This window comes from Canis lupus, chromosome 36 (genome assembly GCF_003254725.2).
Source record: "Canis lupus dingo isolate Sandy chromosome 36, ASM325472v2, whole genome shotgun sequence".
NCBI lineage: Eukaryota > Metazoa > Chordata > Mammalia > Carnivora > Canidae > Canis > Canis lupus.
This window is the reverse complement of record NC_064278.1, coordinates 26,320,407-26,345,741: the sequence shown is the minus strand read 5'-3', so window position 1 is coordinate 26,345,741 and position 25,335 is coordinate 26,320,407. Positions and strand designations below refer to the sequence as shown.

Genomic DNA, 25,335 nt, shown 5'->3' with positions numbered 1-25,335 from the left:
CTTTCTTTCTAGTCTTCAAAATCTGGTGTGTATTTTTTAAGTTTTTATTTATTTATTCACCAGAGACACAGAGAAAGGGGCAGAGACACAGGCAGAGGGAGAAACAATGCAGGGAGCCCAATGTGGGACTCGATCCCAGACTCTGGGATCACGCCCTGAGCCGAAGGCAGACGCCCAACTGCTGAGCCACCCAGGCGTCCTGGGTGTGTATTTAACACTTAAGTATATCTCAGTTTAGTACAGGAAGAGCCACATTTCAAATGTCAATAGCCACAGTTGGCCAGTGGCTACTGTGCTGGAGAGTATAGCAGTTATAAAAGTGTTGGAAAGAGAGGTAATGTGTTCAACCCAATGTATTACTTTTGCTTTAAAACAAGTAGGCATAAAAAAAAAAAAAAAAAGGTAGACCTAGTATGCTACATTTTCCCAAACCAAACAGAAAAAATGTCTTTATTCAAAGAACTTATCAGTTTAACTGACACACAGTTTTAAGTCCTGCTAAGCACAAAAGTGACAGAAAACTTGCAACTATATAGGCAACTAAACTTCGTTGCCTATAAAGAAAAACCCATACTACCTTTCAACTAACCACAGTAGTGCGGCATGGCGGTTACAAACGCTGGCTCTAGACTGAAGACTGCCTGGGTTTAAACCATAGCTCCACTACACTAGTTGCATTAATCTTAAAAATTACCTAAGCTTTCTGTGTCCTAGTTTCCTCAATGATAAAATGAAGCTCATAAGAGCTACTTTGAAAATTCACCATGAGGAGCAACTGAAATAAAACCAGAACCTATAAAACCACAGAATTACTGATCTGAGAAAATAATCTGTTGTTCTATTACATTAAATACATTTCATGATAAACACAATCAAGGGGCAGCCCGGGTGGCTCAGCGGTTTAGCGCCGCCTTCAGCCCAGGGCCTGATCCTGGAGACCCAGGATCGAGTCCCACGTCAGGCTCCCTGCATGGAGCCTGCTTCTCTCTCTCTGCCCCTCTCTCTCTCTCTCTGTCCCTCTCTCTCTCTCTCTGTCTCTCTCTCTCTGTCTCTGATGAATAAATAAAATCTTTAAAAAAAATAAAATAAAATAAAATAAATAAACATAATCGAAGTAGATCCTATGATAAATGTCCTTAATGCTTATCCTGTACAACACAGTTCCACTAAAGCAAACCTCAGTAAAACATTGATCTTCACTGTGCATCCACATAAAAAAAACAAGAAATTATTGTGGGTCATATACATGAATGTGTATGTCACCTGTCTTCTTGAAGTTAAAGGTGTTGATCCAAGTCCTGGGCTGGAAATATCATCATATATACTTCTAACCGGTGGAGCTCCACTTTTATCTTTATGAGCTGGTACAACTGGTTGTGGTGGTGATCCACCTACAATGTACAAAAAATACAGTCAGATGAGAAAACAAAGAAATTTTCCACCTTTCTTTTTTCTTTTCTTCCACCTTCCTGATAAGATTCTTTCTCATTTATATTTTTAATATGTTGATTTAAACTCTTGTTTACTAGGGCTTCTCAAATTTCAATACACTTAAAAATCACCTGGGAATCCTGTCAAAAATTCAGATTCTGATTCAGAACATGTGAAGTGAAGCCTGAGATTGTGAATTTCTAACAAACTCCCAGTTATGCCAATGCTGGTGATTCAGACTCCATGTAAATGAAAGGTTTCAGAATAAGAAAACAGAAATTTTAGTTTTTAACAAATACATGTAGTTTTTGCTTTCTCTACAAAATCCTTAACATTTCAATACAAAACTTAATCCTATTTTTCACTTGATAGTAGGTAAACAGTTACAGCTTGTAGAAAACTTGAATCAATATAATCCCCTAATGTGGAAATTGACTGTCAAAATTAAACAGGTATCATTCATGTTTCACACAACAGAAGCATATTTAAGTACATTATAAACATATAAGAAAAGAATCAACTCTTGGGGACATAAAGATGTCTTTATAAGTCAGAGAACCAGCAATGCCAAATAGTAAAACAGTCCAGATTCTCTGTTATGACTTATCCTCTGAACTTAAATAGTATAGCCTAGGCTATAGCGTAGGCTGTAAAACAAGACTGATCTGCTCTGTCACTTATTAACAAGTAGACTTAAGCAATTCTTTATTGCATTTAGTCTCAGTTTCCTATTTTGAAAATCAGGGATACTACTATCTATCCCTTATGATTGACAAAAGAATTAAAGTAACATAAAATGCTTAGCATATTGCCTGGCTCATATGTACTCAATATATAGTAACTACAATAAAAACACACTTGAAATATACATTTGACCCTTGAATGACACAAGTATGAACTGTACAGGTCCACCTATACACAGATTTTTTACAGTACAGTACTATAAATCTATTTTATGATTTTTTAAAAAAAATTTTGAGAGCGAGAAAGCAAGAACAGAGCAGGAGCAGAGGGCGAGGGGCAAAGGGAGAGGAAGAAGCAGACTCCCCAGTGAGCAGGGAGCCTGATGCAGGACTCGATCCCAGGACCCCAGGATCATGACCTGAGCCAAAGGCAGACGCTTAACCGACTGAACCACAAAGGCGCCCCATCCTTATATTTTTTAAAGATTAATTTATTTTAGAGATAGAGAGTGAAAGAGCGTACAAGCAGGACAAGGGGCAGAAGGGAGAGCGAATCTTCAAGCAGACTCCCCACTGAGCACGGAGCCCAATGTGGCGCTCAATCCTAGGACCGTGAGATCATGACTGAGCAGAAAGTAAGAGTCAGCGGCCAACCAACTGAGCCACACAGGTGCCCCATCTTTCTTATGATTTTTTTTTTTAAAAAGGTTTTACTTATTTATTCATGAGAGACACAGAGAGAGAGGCAGAGACACAGGCAGAGGGAGAAGCAGGCTCCCCATGGGGAGCCGGATGTGGGACTTGATCCCAGGACTCCAGGATCACGCCCTGAGCTGAAGGCAGATGCTCAACCACTGAGCCACCCAGGTGCTCCTTATTTTCTTAATAACATTTTCTTCTCTTTAGCTTTACTTTACCGTAAGGATAGTTTTTTTTGGTTTTTTTGTTGTTGTTTTAATTTTTTATTTTAATTTTTTATTTTATGATAGTCACAGAGAGAGAGAGAGAGGCAGAGACACAGGCAGAGGGAGAAGCAGGCTCCATGCACCGGGAGCCCGATGTGGGACTCGATCCCGGGTCTCTAGGATCGCGCCCCGGGCCAAAGGCAGGCGCCAAACCGCTGTGCCACCCAGGGATCCCAAGGATAGTTTATAACATATATAACATACAAAGTGTGTGTCAGACAACTAATTTATGTTACCAGTAAGGCTTCCAGTCAATAGTAGGCTATTCGTAGTTAAGTTTTGGGGGAGTCAAAATTATATATTTTTCAAGTGTCCAGGGGGTCAGTACTTCTAACCCCTGCATTGTCTGAAGGTCAACTGTATAGAAAACAAAAGCTATCCAGAATAATGTTAAGTCAATTATATCAAATATAATTTTACCTTCCCTGATCAATCTTAAAATAATAAACCACTTTAAACCAAGTAATACTTTAAGAACAATCAAATTAAGAAGTTTTCCATTTAATCCCTTAAAAGGATTTTAGCTCACATTTGGAATTCAATCATTTTTGCAGCTAATTTTTACTTCTCATAGTCAAAACTTCACTTATCTTTAATATTTTGTGCTGATCACTGCAAACTCTGTAAAAAACTGCCCCACAGTTTGTAGAGTAAGTCCTTTCATTAAACAAGGTGAAACTCTTACTATGGCTAGAAGTAGAACTCATATCTACAAATTTCAAATTACACTTCTGATTGTTACAAATGGCAAGGTCTCATCTTTTTTATAGGTAACAGTCCATTGTGTACATGTCCTACACATTCTTTATTCATTCATCTATAAAGTCCTAGAAGGTACTGCGCTAAGTGAAAGAAGTCAGACAGAGAAAGACAAATACCATGATTTTACATGTATGTGGAATCTAGAAAACCAACTAAAATAACAAAACAAACCAGACTCTCGGATATACAGAATGAACTGGTGATGGCCAGAGGGAAGATAAGTGGGAGAATGGCAAAATAAAGGGGATTATGAGGTACAAGGTGCTAGTTATAAAATAAGCAAGCCATGGAGATGAAAAGCACAGCCTAGGGAATATAGTCAATAGTACTGTAATAATGTATGGTGACAGCTGGGGACTATACCTTCCATAATGAGCACTGAGTAACACAGAATTGTCAAGTCAATACATTGTACACTGAAAATAATATAGCACTGTAGGTTGATTATATTTCAATAAAAAAAAAAAACAAGTCACAGTTATTTTGACTGAATGTTTGCTATTGTATTTATGTTATTTAAATGCATTAAGTTATTCAGTTGAAATTATATGACAATATTTCTTCCCCAGTCCTCCACACTTTAACATCTCTGATATGGACAATTTATAAAATATGGTATCTTGACACTGTATCATGTTTAGTGCTTTTCTTTCTTGGTGCTACTTAAGATAACAGTGAGTTTATAATCAAGGGCATCCTAAATTGGATGAAATGCAATAAACATAGTTTTAATGTATGGTTCTTGGAATTAAAATAGCATATATGACATATACCTGTACTCCAAGACTCTAAAAATTAAAAATAGAGGCACTGCTTTTTTTTTTTAATTGATAATGTGTTGAAAAGGGTGAACTAGTGAATTACTCTTTTTTAAAACTCTAATACACATATTAATTAATAGTACTATGAAATTATTTTAAGCAGTTTACCTACCTGCAAGTAAAGGTGATCTCATTTCCATTACTCCTACCGATGGGCCACTGATTGATCGAGGTTGTGGAGTTACTGGAGCTGGCAAATCCCCCATTAAAAATCCAGGTAAGAACTGGGCATTAACCCCTGGCTTCGGAGATGTCGGTGACCCTAGCATCATTGGTTCAGATCCTAAATGAATCAAAGGATAAAAGGACTTTAACGTTACAATATCTAAAAGATGTAGGAATCTAGCATAAATAATTTTGAGAATTTAATCAAAACTTACATATTACAGAAGCATAGTTGAATTTATTACTTAAAAAAAAAACAATAAAAATTTCTATAAAAATGTGAAAGCATTTTTAATAATATTAATCTGACAGTTGTTCGGTTTACATCATTTCACAGATTTAAGAATCAACATTTATGTTTAAATGGAAAAATTTTGGATCTTAAAAAAATTCTTACTATATACAGAATATCATCTTTCCATTTCTGGGTCAGCTTCTACTATGCAACAACCAAAACAAGTGCAACGTGCTTGACACAAAGTCTTAGCATATCAAACATAATAGGTTCAGCTTGCCATATGTACCATTTTTTTCTTTCCCATAAACAAAAACCGTAAAAATTTTTGTAATAAGAGTAAAATCATGCACACTCATCATTGCATGTATATGAAATAACAGTAATGATTAGCATCCAAACTAAGAAATATATTGAAAAATTTGGAAAGTTTATTTTTTGTATCATTTTTTAAAATCATTTTAAAGTTAGGAATACTCAACAAAAGTCTCCCCAACATACTTCACAATCATGAATTCAAAATTAATTTTCACAATTTACAGGGCATTATTCCCATTATGAAGATAAGGAGGCTATAACGTACCCTAATTTCACAGCACAACAGCACAGTAAGGAAAACATGGGTCCTGGAGTTAGAGACCTGGGTTCAAGTCTCTCGGCAAAATGGGCACAATCAAAGCGCCCAGTCACAGAGCTTTGCTTAGGATTGCAGCCAAGAAAGCACTGACCCAGTACCTAATATACAGTAAGTGCTCAACAAACATTAGTTATTATCATTATTCTAAGGGTATCCTAGAATAGCAAAAACTGAGTCACTAAAATGTAAATGTAGAGCTTGCAATTTCTGCTTAAGATAATTTAAATTTTCAACTTTGTGAGAAGGCTGAATGTAACTCAGGGCACTCAGAAAGGGCATCATCTATAATGGTTAACTATCCTTGACCTCTACGCAGCCTCAAAAATCTGTTTCTTGCTATCCAAATGCTATTATTTATCCTTCCTCATTAACGGAGACACAGATATTAGCGTTGCCAATGCAAGTGTATAAAAGAGGAAAAAGGCAAAGCAATCCAGGAAAAAAATAAAGCAAATGCTGAAATAATGTGTGAAAAACTATAACTACATTGCGGTTATTTTAAAGTGCCATATTACTTACTATGTTACTATTACATATTTCCAAAGATCACAGGCACCAAAAGTCTAAAAAGAATATTCTGAACAGACCCTGAGAGACCTGTGGCAGTAAACACAAAGTTTTAGGTACGACTGACCAACTACCTCATTCTCTCGTCCCCACAAAACACAAACCAAACCAAAGACCATATGGCAATTGTAAGAATCAAGTCCATAAAAGTTCTGATCTACATTGTGACACACAGAAAGCACCAGAGTGGAGGGCACAAAGGGTGTTAATGCGCCTGCTACCAACCACCCTTCAGCCTACATTCCACTCGGGGAGCTGGAACAACGGCTCCTGCGGGTCTAAAACTCCATTTCGTGGTCTGTACACCTAAGATGCTGAGTCCTCCGTCCTACTCAGCTGGCACCATTTGCCGAAGAAACCCTTAAGTTTTAAGGCCGTATTGGTGCTGGGAAAGTCATTTACTCTTCACCTGGGATCCCTGCACTAGGTGGACCTGAGCAATCAGTATCAGCCAATGTCAGATTGCTAAGCAGGCGATAAACAGGAACAAGTTCATTCACATTCGCAGGCCCAAGAGGCATGGACTCCAAAATGTTCTGCTAAGTCGAAAACTTTGGAACTGGAAAGGGACGGTCTTCCGTTCTCGAAAACATACAGAAGTCCCTAGACCAACGTCTGTGTAGTAAGTGTACAGGCAGCAGAGCAGCGGCCCAACGTCATGCACGGACGAATACACTGCAAGTTATTCCTTGAAAGAAGCATTTTGCACAAAGCATGGCAAGCACTAAACACTTTTTAAGTTCTAAAAAACAAAACACTGTACAAACACACATGGTGCTTGCTCTTTCAGAATGTCTAGCCTCGTTTTCCAAGGCTCTCTAGGACAGCAGACAGCCCTCTGCTCTAAACCCGCGCACGGTTCTCCCAAGCGCCAAAAGGCACCAACGAAAAAGGATGTCAAGGAAGTGGACATCCTGGTCACTTGATAAGTCCGTATTTTTGTTGTTGTTTACTTTTTTGTTTTGTTTTTCTGTTTTTCCCAACGACAAAACACTTTCACCAGGGCTGTGGCTGATGCGAGATAGAGACCTCCGACGAAAAGTAAGTCACTTCCCTAAGATGAAGGCGGGAAAACGGGGCTGGACAGGGACAAAATGCAAAAGCCAGCATCTCCGTGGCTACCAACAATGGGTTAAAGGTCAAAGGTCGCGCAGCTCCAGTTCCCATCAATAACAGCTTCCTTTTGCGAAAAAGCCTGGGGAGAAGGCAGACCTCCCATCCTGCAGGAACTAAAAGCCAAGTGGGGGGTGGGGGGGAGCCTGGAGCCCTCTGGAGAGGGGAGCGGGGAGGAGGGAGCCTGGAGGGGTGGGGGGAGGGGGGACAGGGAGAGGGGAGAGCCTGGAGAGGGGAGGGGAAGGGGGGGGAGTCGGGAGGGGGGGGAGCCCGGAGGGGAGAGCGGGGAGGGAGGGAGCCGGGAAGGGGGAGAGGAGAGCGAGGAGGGGGTAGAGGGAGCCGGGAGGGGGGAGCCAGGAGGGAGAAGCGGGGAGGAGGAAGCCGGGAGGGGGAAGCGCAGAGGGAGGGAGCCGGGAGGGGGGAGCCGGGAGGGGGGAGCGGGAAGGGGGGGAGCCGGGAGGGGGGTGAGCCAGGAGGGGGAAGCGGGGAGGGGGAAGCGCGGAGGGGGGGAGCCGGGAGGGGGGGGCGGGAAGGGGGAAAGCGGGAGAGGAGGAGCCAGGGGGAGGGGAGGGGGAGGAGCAGTCCGCGCATCCAGGGCACCGCCCACCCACGTGGACGCGCCCCTCGCCCCCCGCACTCCCCGCGCCCCTGCCCCCCGCGCCCCTGCACCCCCGAGCCTCCCCGCGCCCCCCGCCCGCCCCGCGCCGGCCCCGGGGGAGGCTCAGGGAGGCGCGGCCGGAGCGCGGGTCCGCCGCCGCCAGCCGCCCCGCCGCCCCGCCGCCCCGCCGCCCCGCCGCCAGCGCCCATCCGCCCGGGGCCGCCCTCCCGGCGCGGAGCTCGGGGACAGCTGGGAGCTTGGGGGCCGACAGGGGCTCGTCGCCGCCACGCGAACTAGCGCAGGGCCTGACGGCTCCGGGGGCTCGGGCGCGGGCCGCGGGGCCGCCGGCGAAGAGCAGCCGCCCACACTCACCCGGCGCGGGCGCCTGGGCTTCCACCGCAAAGGCCGCCATAGCAGCGGCCACTCCGCCGGGCCCCGGGCCTTCCCGATTTTCAAAAATGGCGGAAACTCTCCCCACGGGTAAGGGCGCGCTGCCGCGCGAGGTTGCGTCACTTCCGGACCTGCGCCGTACGCGCGCTGTGGGCGCCGCGGCCGCCATTTTGGAATCGGGCAAACGTGTTTGCGCAGGCTCCGCCTTTCCGGCAGGGTTGCGGCGGGAACGAGGTCCCGGGACTGTTGTTGCTGCTGCTGGGATCTCACGGATGCACGAGCCCTTTCACCCACTGTTTTCTAATTAGCGTTGAGTTTACCCAGGACCTGCCGTCGGCCAGCTTTTGCAAGTGACACCTGGGACAAAGGACCTTCCTGAAGCCGTTGCTGCGGCTCTGCAGCGCTGTGGGCTCGGGGGAGGAGCCCCATCCCGAGGCCTAGCGCCCACCGTCTCCCTGCCGCTGCAGGGCCACAGGTGTACGCCAGGCATCATGCATGTGACGGCTTATTACACCTGAATACCTACAAGAGCTTTGCAGTAGCCGCCCCCCCCCCCCGCCGGCCTCCCCCCTGCTTTGCTACTTTCCTTGACAGGGTCTTCCAGGATGATAGGCAGCACTCATCGTGTATATCTGCATGTGCAAAAAACGTGTTTCCTGCTGCTCATGACTATAAAAGTGACACATTGCATGTGCATATTCCTTACCCTCTAAACACCCACCCATGCTCCCTCCCACCTGCCTCTGGGATTTCCTGAAATCCCAAGTCCAGCAAGAATGTTCTGAGTGAGGCAATGACAATTCCAGCATTGCCTAATTTCTGGCAAGTTCCCAGAAACCAAACCTAAAACCGGTTGACTTAAAAAAAAAAACAAAAAACCGGGTGTCTGGGTTGAATGGTGTCCCTCAAAGAGGTCATGACCTCAAAGAGGTCATGTTCAAGGTCTGACCTCCAGTACATATTTATTTATGTGACCTCATTTGGAAATAAGGTCTTTGCAGATGTCACCAAGGTCAGAGGAGGTCATACTACATCAGGACAGATTTGGCAGCTTAAACCAACAAAAAATTTATCTTTTATAGTTCCGAGGCCAGAAATTTGAAATTAGTCTTATGGGGCCAAAATTAAGGTTTCAGCAAGACTGGTTTCTTCTGCAGGCTTCAGGGGAAAATCTGTTTTCTTGGGCTCATAGCTCCTTCTTGGCCCTTCAAAGCCAGCGGCATAGCATCCTCTATCTCTCTGCTTCTGTCATCACACGCCCTTCTTCTGTCGTAAACTCTCCCTGTCCCTTCCTCTTTATAAGGACATTTGTGATTATATTTAGCGCCCCCTGAGATAATCCAGGATAATCTTCTCACTTCAATATCCAGTTATACTAAGTCAATAGTCATATCTGCAAAGCACCTTGTGCCATGTCCGGTAACATTCTTAGGTTCCAGAGGTGAGAGTGAAGAGACCTTCAGGGGCTATCATTCTGCCCAACACACCCACCATTCTCCTTTTTAGAATGAAGGTACCAAGTAGGATGCATAAATGAAGGAATTTCTATGTAAATTTTGATCTGGCCAAACCAAAGAACACTATGCACCTGTTAAAAATCATGAGATATATTTGATGTGTGTGAATTGACTTAGGAAAATCTTCATGATCCATATACTGAAAGAAGCAATTTAGGGGCGACTAGGTGGCTTGGTGGTTAAGTGTCTGCCTTTGGATCAGGTCATGATCCCTGGGGTCCTGGGGTCCTGGGGTCCTGGGGTCCTGGGGTCCTGGGATCAAGCCCCATGTCGGGCTGCTTGCTCATCAGGGAGCCTGCTTCTCGGTCTCCCTCTGCCCCCTGCTCGTGCTCACTCTCTCATTCTATCTCAAATAAATAAATAAAATCTTTGTTAAAAAGAAGCAATTTGAAAAAATATATATGACATCATTTTATCTTATTTTTTAAAGAAATTGGATCCATGTGCAAAGGAGTGGAAAGAATGCTTATTTAAATAAAAGAAAAAGGGATCCCTGGGTGGCGCAGCGGTTTGGCGCCTGCCTTTGGCCCAGGGCGCGATCCTGGAGACCCGGGATCGAATCCCACGTCGGGCTCCCGGTGCATGGAGCCTGCTTCTCCCTCTGCCTGTGTCTCAGCCTCTCTCCTCTCTCTGTGTGACTATCATAAATAAATAAAAATTAAAAAAAAATAAATAAAAATAAATAAATAAATAAAAGAAAAAGGGCAGCCCCGGTGGCGCAGCGGTTTAATGCCGTCTGCAGCCCAGGGTGTGATTCTGGAGACCCTGGATCAAGTCCCACATCAGGCTCCCTGCGTGGAGCCTGCTTCTCCCTCTGCCTGTGTCTCTGCCTCTGTGTGTGTGTGTGTGTGTGTGTGTGTGTGTGTGTTTCTATGAATTAATTAATTAATTAAAAAGTTGGAAAACATTTGTGCCAAACTATTAACAGGAAGGTAGAGTAGGAGACAGGTTTGTAGATTTGAGGGTTTCAGCAGGACCTTTAACTTATTCTATATAACTTTTTAGTGGTTGATTATACATGTCATTTACTATTGTAATTGTTCTTCACATTAAAAACTTCACTTGATCTTAGCCAAAAGGCTGAGAATCTTCCAATTAAAAACTTGATTTTTTTTAAAGAAAGTCATTTTCCTTCCTTCACTTGCATTTCAATTCTTCTACCCTTTCGACCCTTTCTTCCTTTCCTTATCAAGTTATAAAGATGCCCCCAGTTTGCCCTATAAAAAAACCTTCTCTAGACCTTGCTCCTTCTTCTAGATACCATGCACTAATTTCACTCAAGACCTCAAATGGAGGCTCTACAGACTTTAGTAGGTGATCTCTTTCCCTAACGTTTCCTTCTTGTTTTCTAATTCATTGCACACTGGCCCCTGTGTAAATCCTCTTCTGAAACCGCTGACCCCAACCCTTTCTCCTAATTGCCAAGTCCAGGCCTGCCTCTCTGACATCTGCAGTACTCGACTGCTTTGACAGTCTTTTCCTCCATACAAGTGTTTTTTGTTTGTTTGTTTGTTTGTTTGTTTGTTTGTTTTTTTCCCGTTTTGGTGACACTACACTTCCTGTTTCTCCTTACAACTTTCTCCTCTTTCCCTAACTTTTTCCGTTCCTGATCCATTTCATTCTAACCTGGAAATATTGTTGTTAGTAAAAACTTGGTCCTCTCTCTCTTCTGTCCAGTGTATGCCCCACCACTCTCTAAGGCCAAATGCTACTTTTCTAGATGGTTCCTGAACAACCTAGCATAGGAAACCTCAAAAACAAACTAATATTATCCCTAAAACTAGCCCCATTCCATTCATACCTTTCTCTTTTAGTCTCTTAGAAACCCAAAATTAAAATCGCAACATGTTAAAACAGAATTTAAGGTCAAACAGACTTGAATTCAGAGCCTAACCTGCCCACCTAAATCCTATATTACTTGGATTTGTATTAAATATCTCCAGATTTTACTTTCTGTAAAATAGAAACAATACCTTAAAAACGGAGTAACGCTTAATACAGGCGCCCGGTCCACTCTACTTTTTTCTGGCTTCCACCTTCCCTGCCATCAAGCATTCAGGTACCAAGTCTTATTTTTTTCTGCCTCCTCAATTCTTAGACAATTGCAGTCAACACTTGACATTTCCTGGCCTCCAGCCTCTCCCATAAAATCTAACATTCCACCAGCCAGTTCTCTCTTCTTTGCTCCTATTACCCAGCTGTTCAAAAGCCCTCACGGACTTCCTGTTCCCTAGAGCATCCCCCTTATCCTCAAACCCCTAAGATTCACGTGTGTAACACTTACCAGCCGGTACATATATTCTCACCTGGGCAAACAGGGAAAGGGAAAACCAGAAGCTCAGGGTGTAAGGTACTATATGTGTGGGTCCCCCAGATTCAAATGTTGATATCCTAACCCTCAATCTGATGGTTTTCAGAAATGAGCCATTGGGAAGTGATTAGGTCATGGGGCGGAGCCCTCATGCATGAGACTTCTAGTCTTATAAAAGAGACCCCACTGAACTCTCCATGCCTCCCAACCTCTGCTGTGTGAGGATATGCCATGTGTGAACCATGAAACAGCCTCTCACCAGACACCAAATCTGCTAGTGCCTTGATCTCAGACTTCTCAGCTCCCAGAACTGTGAGAAATAAATGTCTCTTTTATAACTCACCCAGCCCATAGTATTCTGTTCTAACAGACCAAATATACTGAGACAGGAGGGGAGCATCTCTTTCAGAGATTGCAAGAGGCCCCCTTAATGGGAATACGCATTGTCGTCCTAATATCACCATAATGTGGTTGAGAACTCTGGCCTCAAACATCAGGTCCCTTTACCCCAACCTTCTTCAATCAATTCTCCCCATCATTTCCCTGGGCAAACCTTCAACCTCTTGTGAAAGGTATTCACACTCTTCGCCTTGGTCACAAAGATCCCTCTTTGCTTTCCACCCCAATGACTAAGCCCTGCGCTTCCTACGGGTGGCAGCTCAAGCCTCTCTGCTACCATGAAGCTTGCTCCCCCTGTGCCAGCCCTCAGTCATCATTCCATTTCAGAATGTCCAACACGTTATTTCTGCAACTCATTTGCTATAAGACATTTGTTTCTTAAGTTTTTTCTCACTAGATGGGTTTTCTCAAGGACAGGGACTGTAAACTTTTCTATATTTCCATCAATCTTCAGTAAATACGTATTAGAAAAGTAAGTAATATATTGAAAAAGTAAATGAGTGAATGAGCTCCAAATAAGTAAACATTAAATAAAGGTTAATTGTCTGACATTTTGAATCAATTTTGTATGTTTTCAGATTTTTTAAGATCATAATTTTGTACACTAACTCTATTGTAAGTGCTTATTATTTATAAAATGAAGTTTATAGTTCTAATTATCCTTCTTTGATAAAGTGAAATTATCATAACTTGGATTATCTTGAATGAAAAACTCGTGGCATGATTTTACTTTTTTATATTTATTAAACTAGAATCTTTAACAATATTGCATGTTTACCATATTCCTCTGCACATGAATATTAATATCTTAATTACAATATACTTGTTTTTGTACTTTCCCCTCTGAACATATTAAGTAAAATTTCACATAAAATGGAACATCTAAAAAATAAATAAATTAAAAATTAAAAAAATTTTTAAATGGAACATCTATTCCCTATTTCTATTCTGGATTCATGGTTCCCTGAAGTCTGCCCTCTGATGACATAAGATTTCATCAAAGCACCATTTTTGTAGACTACGGATATTCAAATTTAGATGAGGAACCCTTTCTTTAACAAAGTATTGTGCAGATACTTACTACATACAAGAGAACTGCTCTGGTTGGGGGAAAAAATGGGAAGACTCTGAGGCCCACTAACTCAGGTTCTTGTGCCCTAAACTGTAGATTGATATCACACCTCCAGGTGACCCCGGAAACCTTTGGGTGGAGTACCTGGGGCTACACAGAGCCCAACTTGAAAATTAGATCTGGGCTTTATGTATATTTCAACTTTCTTCTAAAGTCAAAACAAATTTCTTAAAAGTCAGAAATGTGTGAAATCTCAAGATTTACTTATGTTCAACATATTTGATATATTCACAGAGCCGAGCTGCTTGTGTATATATCATATATACTCGATACTCGGTACCTATTTATGTTTATTAATATGCAGTATTTGTATATAAGCATAAATTCATTCTCCTAAAAGCCCACTCCTAGCCCATTCTAAAAATAAAAACAAATAGTTTTTTTAAATTAAAGTGAAGAAAAAAGATATCCAAACAGTTTGTCACCTTCAGAAAGAAAGCAAGGAGAGGAAGCCTCGGATCACTCAGGTTCTCAGCATCGCAGCCTCTGGCAGTTGGTATAGAGGGGCTGCCAGGCACTGAGACTGTGACGTCACATAGAGCACACAGAGGAACCATGACTCTGTAGGCCCCAAGGACAAGTGATCTCCAAGAGAGTTTTGTGATGTTTAAGATGTAGGGAACATGTCCAGAAAAATACAGATCCATTAGTTCCTATTCGCATCATCTGACTTCCATAAATAATCACCAAAGCCATGTCTTTATAAATCAAAAATGAACTATTACATTTGGAAATGTGTGAGTTTTGTCTCATCATCTTATTACAGGAAACAACTGGCAGAAAGGGGCAGCCAAATATCAGGAAACATCAGTTTAGCTGATTCACCTGTTGTTGTTAAAAAATTAAATGGTTCTTTGCGTCTGTTGGAAGTGAAAAGGTAACATCAAAATTTACAAACTTTGAGAGTGAGGGATGAATAGGTGCAACACAGAGGACCTTTAGGGCAGTAAAACTACTCTGCATGATACATAATAGTGGATACGTGTCATTACAAATTTGTTCAAACCACAGAATGTACAACAGGAAGAGTGAACCCTGATATAAGTGATGGATTTTGGATGAGAATGATGTGTCAGCGTAACAAGTGTACCATCCCGGTAGGAGATGAGGGAGGAGGGGCATGGGCACAAGGCACACGGGACATCTGCTGTGAATTTAAAACTGCTCTAAAAAATAAGGTATATTTTTTAAAAACTCATATGACTTTCAGGCTTAATTTTATTTCCTGCTTTTATATTGGAACTATCGTATAGATTTAATCAGATATTTGAAAACCCTGTGGAAGTTTAAGCAGGCAAAATAGACCGCTTTGAGAATAAAAAATAGGATTGATTTTAGAAAGAGCTTTGTCTGGGATTTGCTTTGAAATAATCTGTTGTGGTGAGGAGGGCAGGAGCAGGGAAGGAGCATAATGGTTAAAGGTATTCTTTAAAGAAGAAAAGCCGTGGGGTGATAATTACTGAGGAGGCATTGATTATGCTGATCTCTATAACTTTGTGTATGACATTTTTCCTAACTAAATTCTTTTTTTTATTTAATAAGACTAAATTCTAAGGTGTTCAAAGGTGTAAAAAAAAAAAAAAAAACTAAACTAAATTGTGACCAAAAAAAAAAATTTAATGGAAAAATAAATCTTCCTACTTGACAATGTCTTCATTTAGAGAAGCAGCATTTTCTTGAGGACAGGAGCAAACCTTGATTTTAAATAATGGTTGTTTGACATTAAAATCTCTAGAAGTTAGCTCTTTCATCTGAGTACTGGAAATAATAGTAACTACGTCATATGTAATACATTGATTTATTCACCTAGTGATAAATATATGAAATATATATTCAATGACTGAAATTTATCCTAATGTTCTTATCTGTATTCGGCATATCATATAGTTTTTAACAAACTTCTTTCCCCATTAACCCACCAAGCAGTTCTTGCCAGGGTCACCAAAGACCTCCACGAAACTAAATCCAAGACATTGTCAGTCCTTATCCTAAATAAATCTCAACAGCATTAGTTCACACTAAATGCTCTTTGAAATTCTCCTTAGTTTCTTTGACATTATACCCTCTTGGTTTTCCTCCCACCTCTCTGATCACATGGTCAGGTTTCTTTTCTTGACTCATCCTTCCCCGCCAGCCTTTAAACGATACTCCCCAAGGCTCAGTCTTACGGTCTGGTCTCACTCAAAGCTCTTTCCCTGTGATGTCATTCGTGTCCGTTGCCCTCAGTGCGTCTCAATTCATGCCTCCAGCCCAGATCATTCTCTGAGCTCCAAACTTATGTATCCAATTGTATCCTATGACATCTCCACTTAGATATTTCAAAGGTGCCCCCAAAACCAAATATAAAAACCCAAACTTAAGCTCTTTTCTGTAAAACATGAATATTTATCGCAGAGAAAGGAACCACCAGCCATCTAGGCCATCTAGGTGGAAAAGCCTTAAACCGTGGGATGGCCTTGAAAATTTCTTCCCAATACCAGTCCAGTGTCAGGCCCTAGGAATTCTGCTTTTAAATACCTTTCAAAAATATCCACTTCTTCCTGTTTTTACTGCTGTAACCAAATCCCAGCTTTCTCGTCTGATACCTGGACTTAGCTTCCTGAATGCTCTTACTTTTTCTCCCTAACCCATTCTCCACAATGCAGTGCGAGTGATCTTTTAAGAAATAACATTCTGGGGGCGCCTGGGTGGCTCAGTTGGTTAAGTGACTGCCTTTGGTTCAGGGCTCAGATCATGATCCCAGGGTCCTGGGATCGAGCTCCCTGCTCAGCGTGGAGCCTGCTTCTCCCTCTCCTCCCACTTGTGCTCTCTCTTGCTATCTCTCTCTCTCTAATAAATAATTTTTAAAAAAAAAGAAAAAGAAAAAGAAAAATAACATTCTGAGCATATTGCTCTCCTGCTTAAAATCTTTGAGTTGTTCCCACTGGTTTAAAAGACCAAAATCCTGGACGCCTGGGTGGCTCAGAGGTTGAGCACCTGCCTTCGGCTCAGTGAGTGCGGCTAACCGTGTGTCACCCAAGGACCCCCAGGTGCTTTGGGCTGTAAAGGAAGCTGCTCTCCATGCTCAGGTGCAGGCTTTTGTATTACTGTACATCGTCTTTTCTCTGAAGACAACGACCAGGTTCACAGTTGCCAGGGCTTAGGGTGGTTGCATGTTTAGCTTTTTGAGAACCTGCCAAACTGGTTTCCAGACAGCAGCTCTGCACTAGGGTTCCACCAGCAGCATGACCTGCAAGTGATCAGGTTTCTCCTCGTCCCAGGTGATCCCCAGTTTCTCCTCGTCCCAGGTGAGCCAGTTTCTCCTCGTCCCTGCCGGAATTCCTGTTGCCCCCGGGTCTCACTGTAACGTCCTGATGGGGACGCAGGGATGGCTCCTCGCGGGTCTGACCTGCACCTGCCTGGTGGCCAGTGGTGCTGGGCATCTCCTCGTGTGCTTACTCACCACGTGTGTGTCCTCTTCAGTCAAACGTCTCTTCATGCCTTTGTCCGACTTCTAATTTGATGGATTTTTTTTTTACATCAAGTTTTGAGGGTTCTTTATATATTCTATACGCCAGCCTTTTGTTGGATACATGGTTTGCAAATATTTTCTTCCATTCTGTAGCTTCTGTTTTCAACCTCGTCATAAGGTCTTTCAACAGAGTAAAATCTTGAATACTGATTAAGTCCAGCTTATAAATTTTGCCTCTTATGGATCATAAGTTTGGCGTCAAGTAAAAGAACTTTTTGCCTAGCTCTAGATCTCAAAGATTCTCTTCTATTCTTTTCTAGAATTTTTCATAGTTTAACAATTAAGTTTCTGCTCCATTTTGAATTGATTTTTGTAGAAGGTATTAGACTACGTCAAAACTCATCTTTTTAACTATGAAAAACCAGATATCCAATTGCTCCAACATCATTTGTTGAAAGGCTCTCTTTCATTCTTTTTTTTTTTTTTTTTTCCTCTTTCATTCTTTGAATGGCTTTTGTCAAAAGTCAGTTGAGTGTTTGTGTGGGTCTATTTTCAGGGTTCTCTGTTCTTTTTGGTTCCATTGATCGAAGTGACTATCTGTCTTGGGTGTGCCACACAATCTTGATTACCGTAGCTGTATAGTAAGTCTTACAGCTGTATGAGAAGTACTGCCATGGCTATATAATAAGTACACTAGGGATCCCTGGGTGGCGCAGCGGTTTGGCGCCTGCCTTTGGCCCAGGGCGCGATCCTGGAGAACCGGGATCGAATCCCACGTCGGGCTCCCGGTGCATGGAGCCTGCTTCTCCCTCTGCCTGTGTCTCTGCCTCTCTCTCTCTCTCTCTCTGTGACTATCATAAATAAATAAAAATTAAAAAAAAATAATAAGTACACTTTCTTTTTCTTTTTTCTGAATTGTTGTAGCTATTCTTGTTCCTTGCCTTTCCATATAGATTTTAGAATAATCTTATTTATAGCTATAAAAATCCTTGCTGAGATTCTTTTTTTTAAATTTTTATTTATTTATGATAGTCACAGAGAGAGAGAGAGAGAGAGAGAGAGAGGCAGACACACAGGCAGAGGGAGAAGCAGGCTCCATGCACCGGGAGCCCGATGTGGAATTCGATCCCGGGTCTCCAGGATCGCGCCCTGGGCCAAAGGCAGGCACCAAACCGCTGCAACCACCCAGGGATCCCGCTTGCTGAGATTCTGATAAGAATTGCATTAAACCTGTATATCAACCTGGGGAAAATTGACATCTTTACTATGGTGAATCTTCCAGTCCATGAACTTCCAGTCCATTTATTTACATCTTCAATTTCTTTCATCAGCATTCTGAGATTTGGAGCATAGAAGTCCTATTCATATTTTGTTAGATTTATGTCTAAGTATTTCTGTCTCTGTCTCTCTCTCTGAGTGATTATGAATGGTATTGCCTTTTAAATTTCGGTGACCTAGCGTTCATTGCTAGTATATAGAAAAACAATTAATTTTAGATATTTATCTGGTACACTACAACCTTGCTGAACTTTAACTTGTTCTAGTCTTTTTGTAGATTCTTTGGAATTTTTTATGCAGACAACAGTGCCGTCTGCAAAACGAAGACTTGTTTCTTTTTCTCTGATCTGTATACCTTTTATTTCCTTCTCATGATTTATTGCACTGGCTAGAAATTGAAGCAATATATTGAAAAAGAGTGGTGAGAATGCACATCCTTGCCTTGCTCCCAATTTAAAAAATAAAGAACAGCAGCATGCAGTCTTTCACTCTTACATATGTCAGCTATAGGGTTTTGTTTTTTGTTTTTTGTTTTTTGTTTTTTTTGTAGCTCCTCTTTATCAAGTTGGCAGAATTCTCGGTTTTTCTTATTTTTCTGGGAGGATGCTGAACAAGTGTTGAAGTTTGTCAAATGCTTTTTCTGCACTGATTGACATGAGCATGTGATCTTTCTTCTTTGCCTGGTAATCTGGTGGATTATACAAATCGACTCTCAAATGTTGAACCGGCTTTGTATACTTGAAAACCCCATTCTGTCATGGTATGTAATTCATTTTTTATATAGCTGAATTCTATTTCTAATATTTTGTCAAAGATTTTTCCATCTGTACTTCAGGAGTGATATTGGCTGTAGTTTCATTTTTCTTTTCTTCTTTCTTTTCTTTTCTCCCACTGTCCTTGTCAGGTTTTGGTATGAGACTAATACTACCTCCATAAAATGAATTGGGAAATATTCTCTCTTGTATTTTCAGTAAGAAATTGTGAAGTTATTGTTAATCTCTTTTAAACACTTCTCTAATGAAATTAGAGAATTAGAGTTAGAATTCTCTAATGAAATTTTATAAGAAAATCTGATCTTGGGGCCTGGGTGGCTCAGTGGTTGGGCGTCTGCCTTTACCTTAGGGCGTGACCCCGGGGTCCCGGGATCGAGTTCCGCATCGGGCTCCCTGGATGGAGCCTGCTTCTCCCTTTGCCTGGGTCTCTGCCTCTCTCTCTGTGTGTCTCTCATGAATAAATAAATAAAATCTCTTTTAAAAAATGATATTGGAGATGTCTCTTTTTAGCAGCTTTTAAATTGCTAATTCAATTTACCTAATAGTTTATAGAACTATTCAAATTATCTAATCATGTTGAGGGAGTTATGGTAGTTTGTGCTTTCCAAGGAAGTGATCCATTATTTTGTCTAAATTGCCAAGGTTATATGTAGAGTTATTCATAGTATCTATCTCTTTATTGTCCTTTTGATGTCTGCAGTCTCATAGTCCATTTAATTCCTGATATTGGTAATCTGTTTCTTCTCTTTTTCCTTTGTCAATCTTACAAGAGGTTTGTTAATTTTATTGGTGTTTTCAAAGAACCAGCTCTTGTATCGATTTTCCTGTTACTTTTCTGTGTTCAATTTCATTGATTTCTTTTCTTTCATCCTTCTGTTTTCTTTGCACTTATTTTGCTTTTCTTTTTGAGGCTCTTGAAGTAAGACTTAGATTAATGACTTGAGGCTTTCCCTTTTTTCTAAGGTATGCATTTCATTTCTCCTATAAGTTTCCCTTTCAGAGCTGTTTTAGCTAGGTGTGTCCCACACATTTTTCTATTATTTTTATATTCATTCAGTTCAGCGTATTTTTTGTTACTCTGAAACACTTGCCTTATTTGCCCTATGGATTATTTTGTAGTGCGCTGCTTAATTTCCAAGTGTTTGATGATTTTCTTGGTGTCTCATATTACTGGTTTATAAAATAATTCCAGCGTGGCCAAGAAATACATTTTATATGATTCAAATTCCTTTACATTTGTTAGAGTTTGGTTTCTAGCCCAGGGTATGTTCTTTCTTGATACATGTTCCACGGGCACTTGAAAAAAATGAACAATTCTGCTGTGGTTGGGTGGAGTATTCAATAAATGTCAGCTGGATCCTGCTGGTTGATGGCATGGAGTTCTTCTATATCCCTGCTGATTTTTTGAACATTTATCCTATCAAGTAATTGGTAAGAAAGGAGTGAAGTGTCCAAGTATGATTGTAGATTTGTCTATTCTTTCAATTCTGTAGGTTTTTGCTTTGCACGTTTGCATCCGTATTGGTTGGTACGGACACGTGTAGGAGTGCTGTGTCTTGTTGGTCTGATTATTCCATCACTTATTTCTTTATCCAGATTTGCAGCATGTTCAGCCATTCTTTTTTCAAGTACTTTGTTCAGCCTTGCTTTTCCACCTGTCTTCTAGGACTCTAATAACAGTATCACATCTTTTGTTATTGTATAGCTACTTGAGGCTCTCCTTTTTTTTTTCTTTTTTATTTTTATTACTTCTGTGCTCAGACTGAGTGATTTCTATTCTTCTGTCTTCCAGCTCACTGAGTCTTTCTTCTGTTCCTTCCATCCTACTGTTAAGCCCATCTCCTGAGATTTTTATTGTGCATACCTTTTGGTTCTAAAATTTCCATTTAGTTATGATTTATAGCTTCTATTTCTCTGATGACACTTCCTTTTTTTTTTTTTTCCTGAGGCTTTCTAACTTTTTTCATTTGTTTCAACTCTGTTTATAATGGCTCACTGAAACATTTTTATCATGACTGCTTTAAAACCTATGTCACATGTTCCATAGTTAATATTATCTTCAGGATCATAATTATTGATAGATTTTAGAAGAGAATACTAACATTTCTCCCATTACATAGATTTTCCTTGATACAAACAGTTTTTCAGCTTCTTGCACCCTGTACCATCACTGGAACATGCGGTAACTTTGCTCTTCCTCAGTGGCTTCTATTGTCTGTCATCTGTCATTCTGACTTCATTCCTAAACCTGTCTCTTATGCAACAACTTCCCAACAGCTTCTAAGTCTTTTAATTATTTTTAATATATTGCCTGCAGTTATATTGACCTCTTTCTCCACAAAATTCACTTACAAACATGAGAAATGTCTTTAGATGTGTTCTGAGCTTTGAACAGTATTTATATATGTAGTTCTAAGCATAACCCAGTAGTACTAAGAAACCCAATATTTATTAAGAGTATTTGTTGAGGGCAGCCCGGGTGGCTCAGAGGTTTAGTGCCACCTTCAGCCCAGGGTGTGATCCTGGAGACCCAGGATCGAGTCTCATGTCGGGCTCCCTGCATGGAGCCTGCTTCTCCCTCTGCCTGTGTCTCTGCCTCTCTCTGTGTGTCTCTCATGAATAAATAAATAAAAAATATTTTTTAAAAAAAGAGTGTTTGTTGAGAGCATTAGTTTTATGTCTACATAGGTTACAATATATGAGGTTCATTTTTAAAAAGATTTTACTTATTTTTTTAAGATTTTATTTATTTGAGTGAGAGTGTGAGCAAGAGAGAGAAAAGGAGTAGGGAGAGAGGCAGAGGGGGAGGGAGAAGCAGACTCCTTGCTGAGCAGGGAGCCCAATCGGGGCTCAATCCCAGATCCTCAGGTCAGGATCATGACCTGAGCTGAAGCCAGACGCTCAGCCGACTAAGCCACCCAAGTGCCCCTATGATTTTATTTACTTAGGGAGAGAGGGAGAGCAATAGAGCAAGCACAGGGCAGGGGCAGAGAGAGAGGGAGAGAGAGAATTCCAAGCCAACTCTGCACTAAGTGCGGAGCCCTACGCAGGACTCAGTCTCACAACCCTGAGATCATGACCTGAGCCAAAATCAAGAGTTGGATGCTTAACCAACTGAGCCACCCAGGTGCCCCAATGAGATTCTATAAATTACAAGAGAAAATAAAGTTCTAACACTAATAACAAGAAACTTTCTTGTTTGGAATATCTGTGTGCTCATTAACTAATGAATTATATTGCACAGTTGACATTTTATTATTTAAAGTAAAAATAATTGAAGGGACTATCTTACAGACTGGGGACGACTGGCATACCCCATGCTATTGGCTGGGAGAGGACTGGCATCCTCTGTGCTAGGAACTTGGGGAAGACTAGTATACTCGGTGCTACAGAATAAAGGAAGGCTGGTACACTCTGTGTTAGAAGCGTATCAGATTGTGTTATCCTGTGATGTGAACAAACATTTTACAAAAGCAGAAAACAAGTGAAGTTTCTGAAAAAAAAAAGAAAAAGTCCAAAATGACTAAAAGATTTTTCCTGACCAATTCAGAGTAAGAAAATAACATCAGTATAGTGCTTTATAGTTTAAAAAATATTTTTCACATTATTTAAGGATAGACATTGATTAGGATAGACAATTATCAAGTTAACATATAACAAAAGAGAATGGCTTGATGCCTAATTTGTTCCAAGTTCCTCTGACCAAAGTATTGCAAAAGGTAGAACAGGGAGCCTGGTTTTCCTCTGCTTATGTCTCTGCCTCTCTCTGTGTGTTTTTCGTGAATAAATGAAAATCTTAAAAAAAAAATTTTTTTAACTGCACATTGAGGAAGGAAATTTTAAAATTGTGATTTTTTTGCAGCAACCTCTTTGATATCAGCCATAGCAACTTCTGAGACATGTCTCTGGAGGCAAGGGAAACAAAAGCAAAAATGAACTATTGGGACCTCTTCAAGATAAAAAGCTTCTACACAGTGAAGGAAACAATCAACAAAACTAAAAAGCAACCTTCAAAATGGGAGGAGGTATTTGCAAATGACATGTGTGAAAAAGGGTCAGCATCCAAAATCTGTAAAGAATTTATCAAACTCCACACCCCAAAAACAAATACCCAGTAAGAAATGGGCAGAAGACATGAGTAGATATTTTTCCAAAGAAGATAGATGTATAGATGGCCAGCCGACACATGACAAGACGCTCAACATCACTCATCATTAGGGGAAAACAAAACTACAATAAGCTATCACATTACACCTGTCAGAATGGCTAAAACTAACAACAGGTGTTGGCAAGGCTGTGGAGAAAGGGGAACCCTCTTGGACTGTTGGTAGGCAGGCAATGCAAAGCAAACTGGTGCAGGCACTCTGGGAAACAGTATTAGAGGCTCCTCAAAAAGTTAAAAATAGAGCCACCCTATGATCCAGCAATTGCACTACTAGGTATTTACGCAAAGGATACAAAAATACTGACTCAAAGGGACACGTGCATCCTGATGTTCATAGCAGCATTATCAACAACAGTCAAACTACGGAAGGAGCCCAAATGTCCATCGACTGATGAATGGATAAAGAAGAGGTAGTGTACACACACACTCTGAAATACTACTCAGCCATGAAAAGGAATGAAATCTTGCCATTTGCAATGACATGGATGGGACTAGAAAGTATTATGCTAAGCAAAATAAGTCGGAGAAAGACAAATACCATACGATTTCACTCATATGGAATTTAAGAAACAAACCAGATGAATATAGGGGAAAAGAGAGAGAGAAACTATGAGACACACTCTGTAGAGAACAAACAGGGTTGATGGAGGGAGGTGGGTGGGGGTGATGGGGATCAAGGAGGGCATTTGTGATCATCACTGGGTGTTACATGTAAGTGATGAATCACTAAATTCTACTCCAATTAATATTACACTCTATGTTAACTAACTAGAATTTCAATTAAAACTTGAAACAAATGAAAACTATGATTTTTAGGCATATTTTCTTACAATGAAAAGAATACACCATTGGTATCTGTAGACACATTTTTTCCTGGTGATGATAAACAGGTAATTGCTTTCTTTAAACTTTTTGCTGTTGTTAATTAATATTACCATTGTAAGAAGATGCTGGTAAGGGGCACCTGGGTGGCTCAGCAGTTGAGCATCATCTGCCTTTGGTTCAGGGCATGATCCCAGGGGTCCTGGGATCGAGTCCCACACTGAGCTCCCCACAGAGAGCCTGCTTCTCCCTCTGCCTCTCTCTGTGTCTCTCATGAATAAATAAAATCTTAAATAAAAGAAAGAAAGAAGTTTAAACAACATGGGAATAAGTGATGTAAAGGGCAGCCCCCCCCCCCCCCAGGGGCTGAGAATTCAAGGAAGAGCATTCCCAGGTTGGCACCTGATTGCTGTTGCAGTGGAGCCATGGCCCACTGGATGGCCGAGGTAGCACTGCGACGCTGAGTGATGGAACTTGCTGGAAGCCCCCCCAGGATGCTACCACACAACCAACCACCCGAAGGCCTACCTGGGGAACCTGCCGGCTGGTGGGCCTCGGGTTCTGAGCCAGGTGGTGGAGAAGCTGCAGCTCCACAGGAGCCGGGCCACCTTGGGGTACCAGAACCCCACAGAAAGCCCCCCCCTCCAGGTCTCTCCAGAACACTACATCTTGCCAGTTGTCACAGGGAAGTTCTCCAGCCCTGGCCTCCTCCTTGCGGAAGCAGTGAGGGTGGGGTTGGAGCTGAGGGACACTAAAACAGCCACATCACCCCTGTTCCTTCCTATTATGAGTGATGCAAAATATCACACAGAACACTCTCGCTAATGATCTGATTTCTAAGTAATTTTGGTAGAAGACTTTACCTGAGGTAAAAGGCACTTGTATTTGCTGCTGCTTAGAGTCCCTATGTGGGTCCTGTTCCAGACCTGTCATTCCCACTGTCACCTTCAGGCCCCATCAGACAGGCTGCCGAAGGACACTGTGGACTCTGCCAGGGCTGAACTGTCCTCTGCAGTGGCTGGTATTAAACCGCCACGACGACCTGCGTCAACTTTTGCCCCTTCCTTCCTCCCTCCCTTCCTTCTAACAAGCGATTTTTGAAAAGACTTACAAAGAGATC

The 25,335-nt window shown here is 41.4% G+C and overlaps 1 protein-coding gene across 3 annotated transcripts in view; it reads right to left on the bottom strand.

Annotated features, from left to right (window-relative positions):
* The window catches only part of NUP35 (nucleoporin 35), a 40,277-nt gene extending 26,024 nt beyond the window's left edge, over positions 1-14,253 (bottom strand). Inside the window, exons 1-3 of one of the 3 annotated variants that reach the window (XM_025460424.3) lie at positions 14,152-14,253; positions 4,775-4,945; positions 1,264-1,391 (exon numbers count right to left, since the gene is read on the bottom strand). In XM_025460424.3, coding sequence (XP_025316209.1) covers positions 1,264-1,391; positions 4,775-4,934 — 288 coding nt within the window. In that variant the 5' untranslated portion in view covers positions 4,935-4,945; positions 14,152-14,253. Of the gene's footprint in view, positions 1-1,263; positions 1,392-4,774; positions 4,946-5,645; positions 5,835-8,349; positions 8,507-14,151 lie in introns of those variants that run through there. The other 2 variants (XM_025460422.3, XM_035698762.2) reach the window with 2 other exon arrangements.
* Between the last annotated feature and the right edge of the window lie 11,082 nt (positions 14,254-25,335).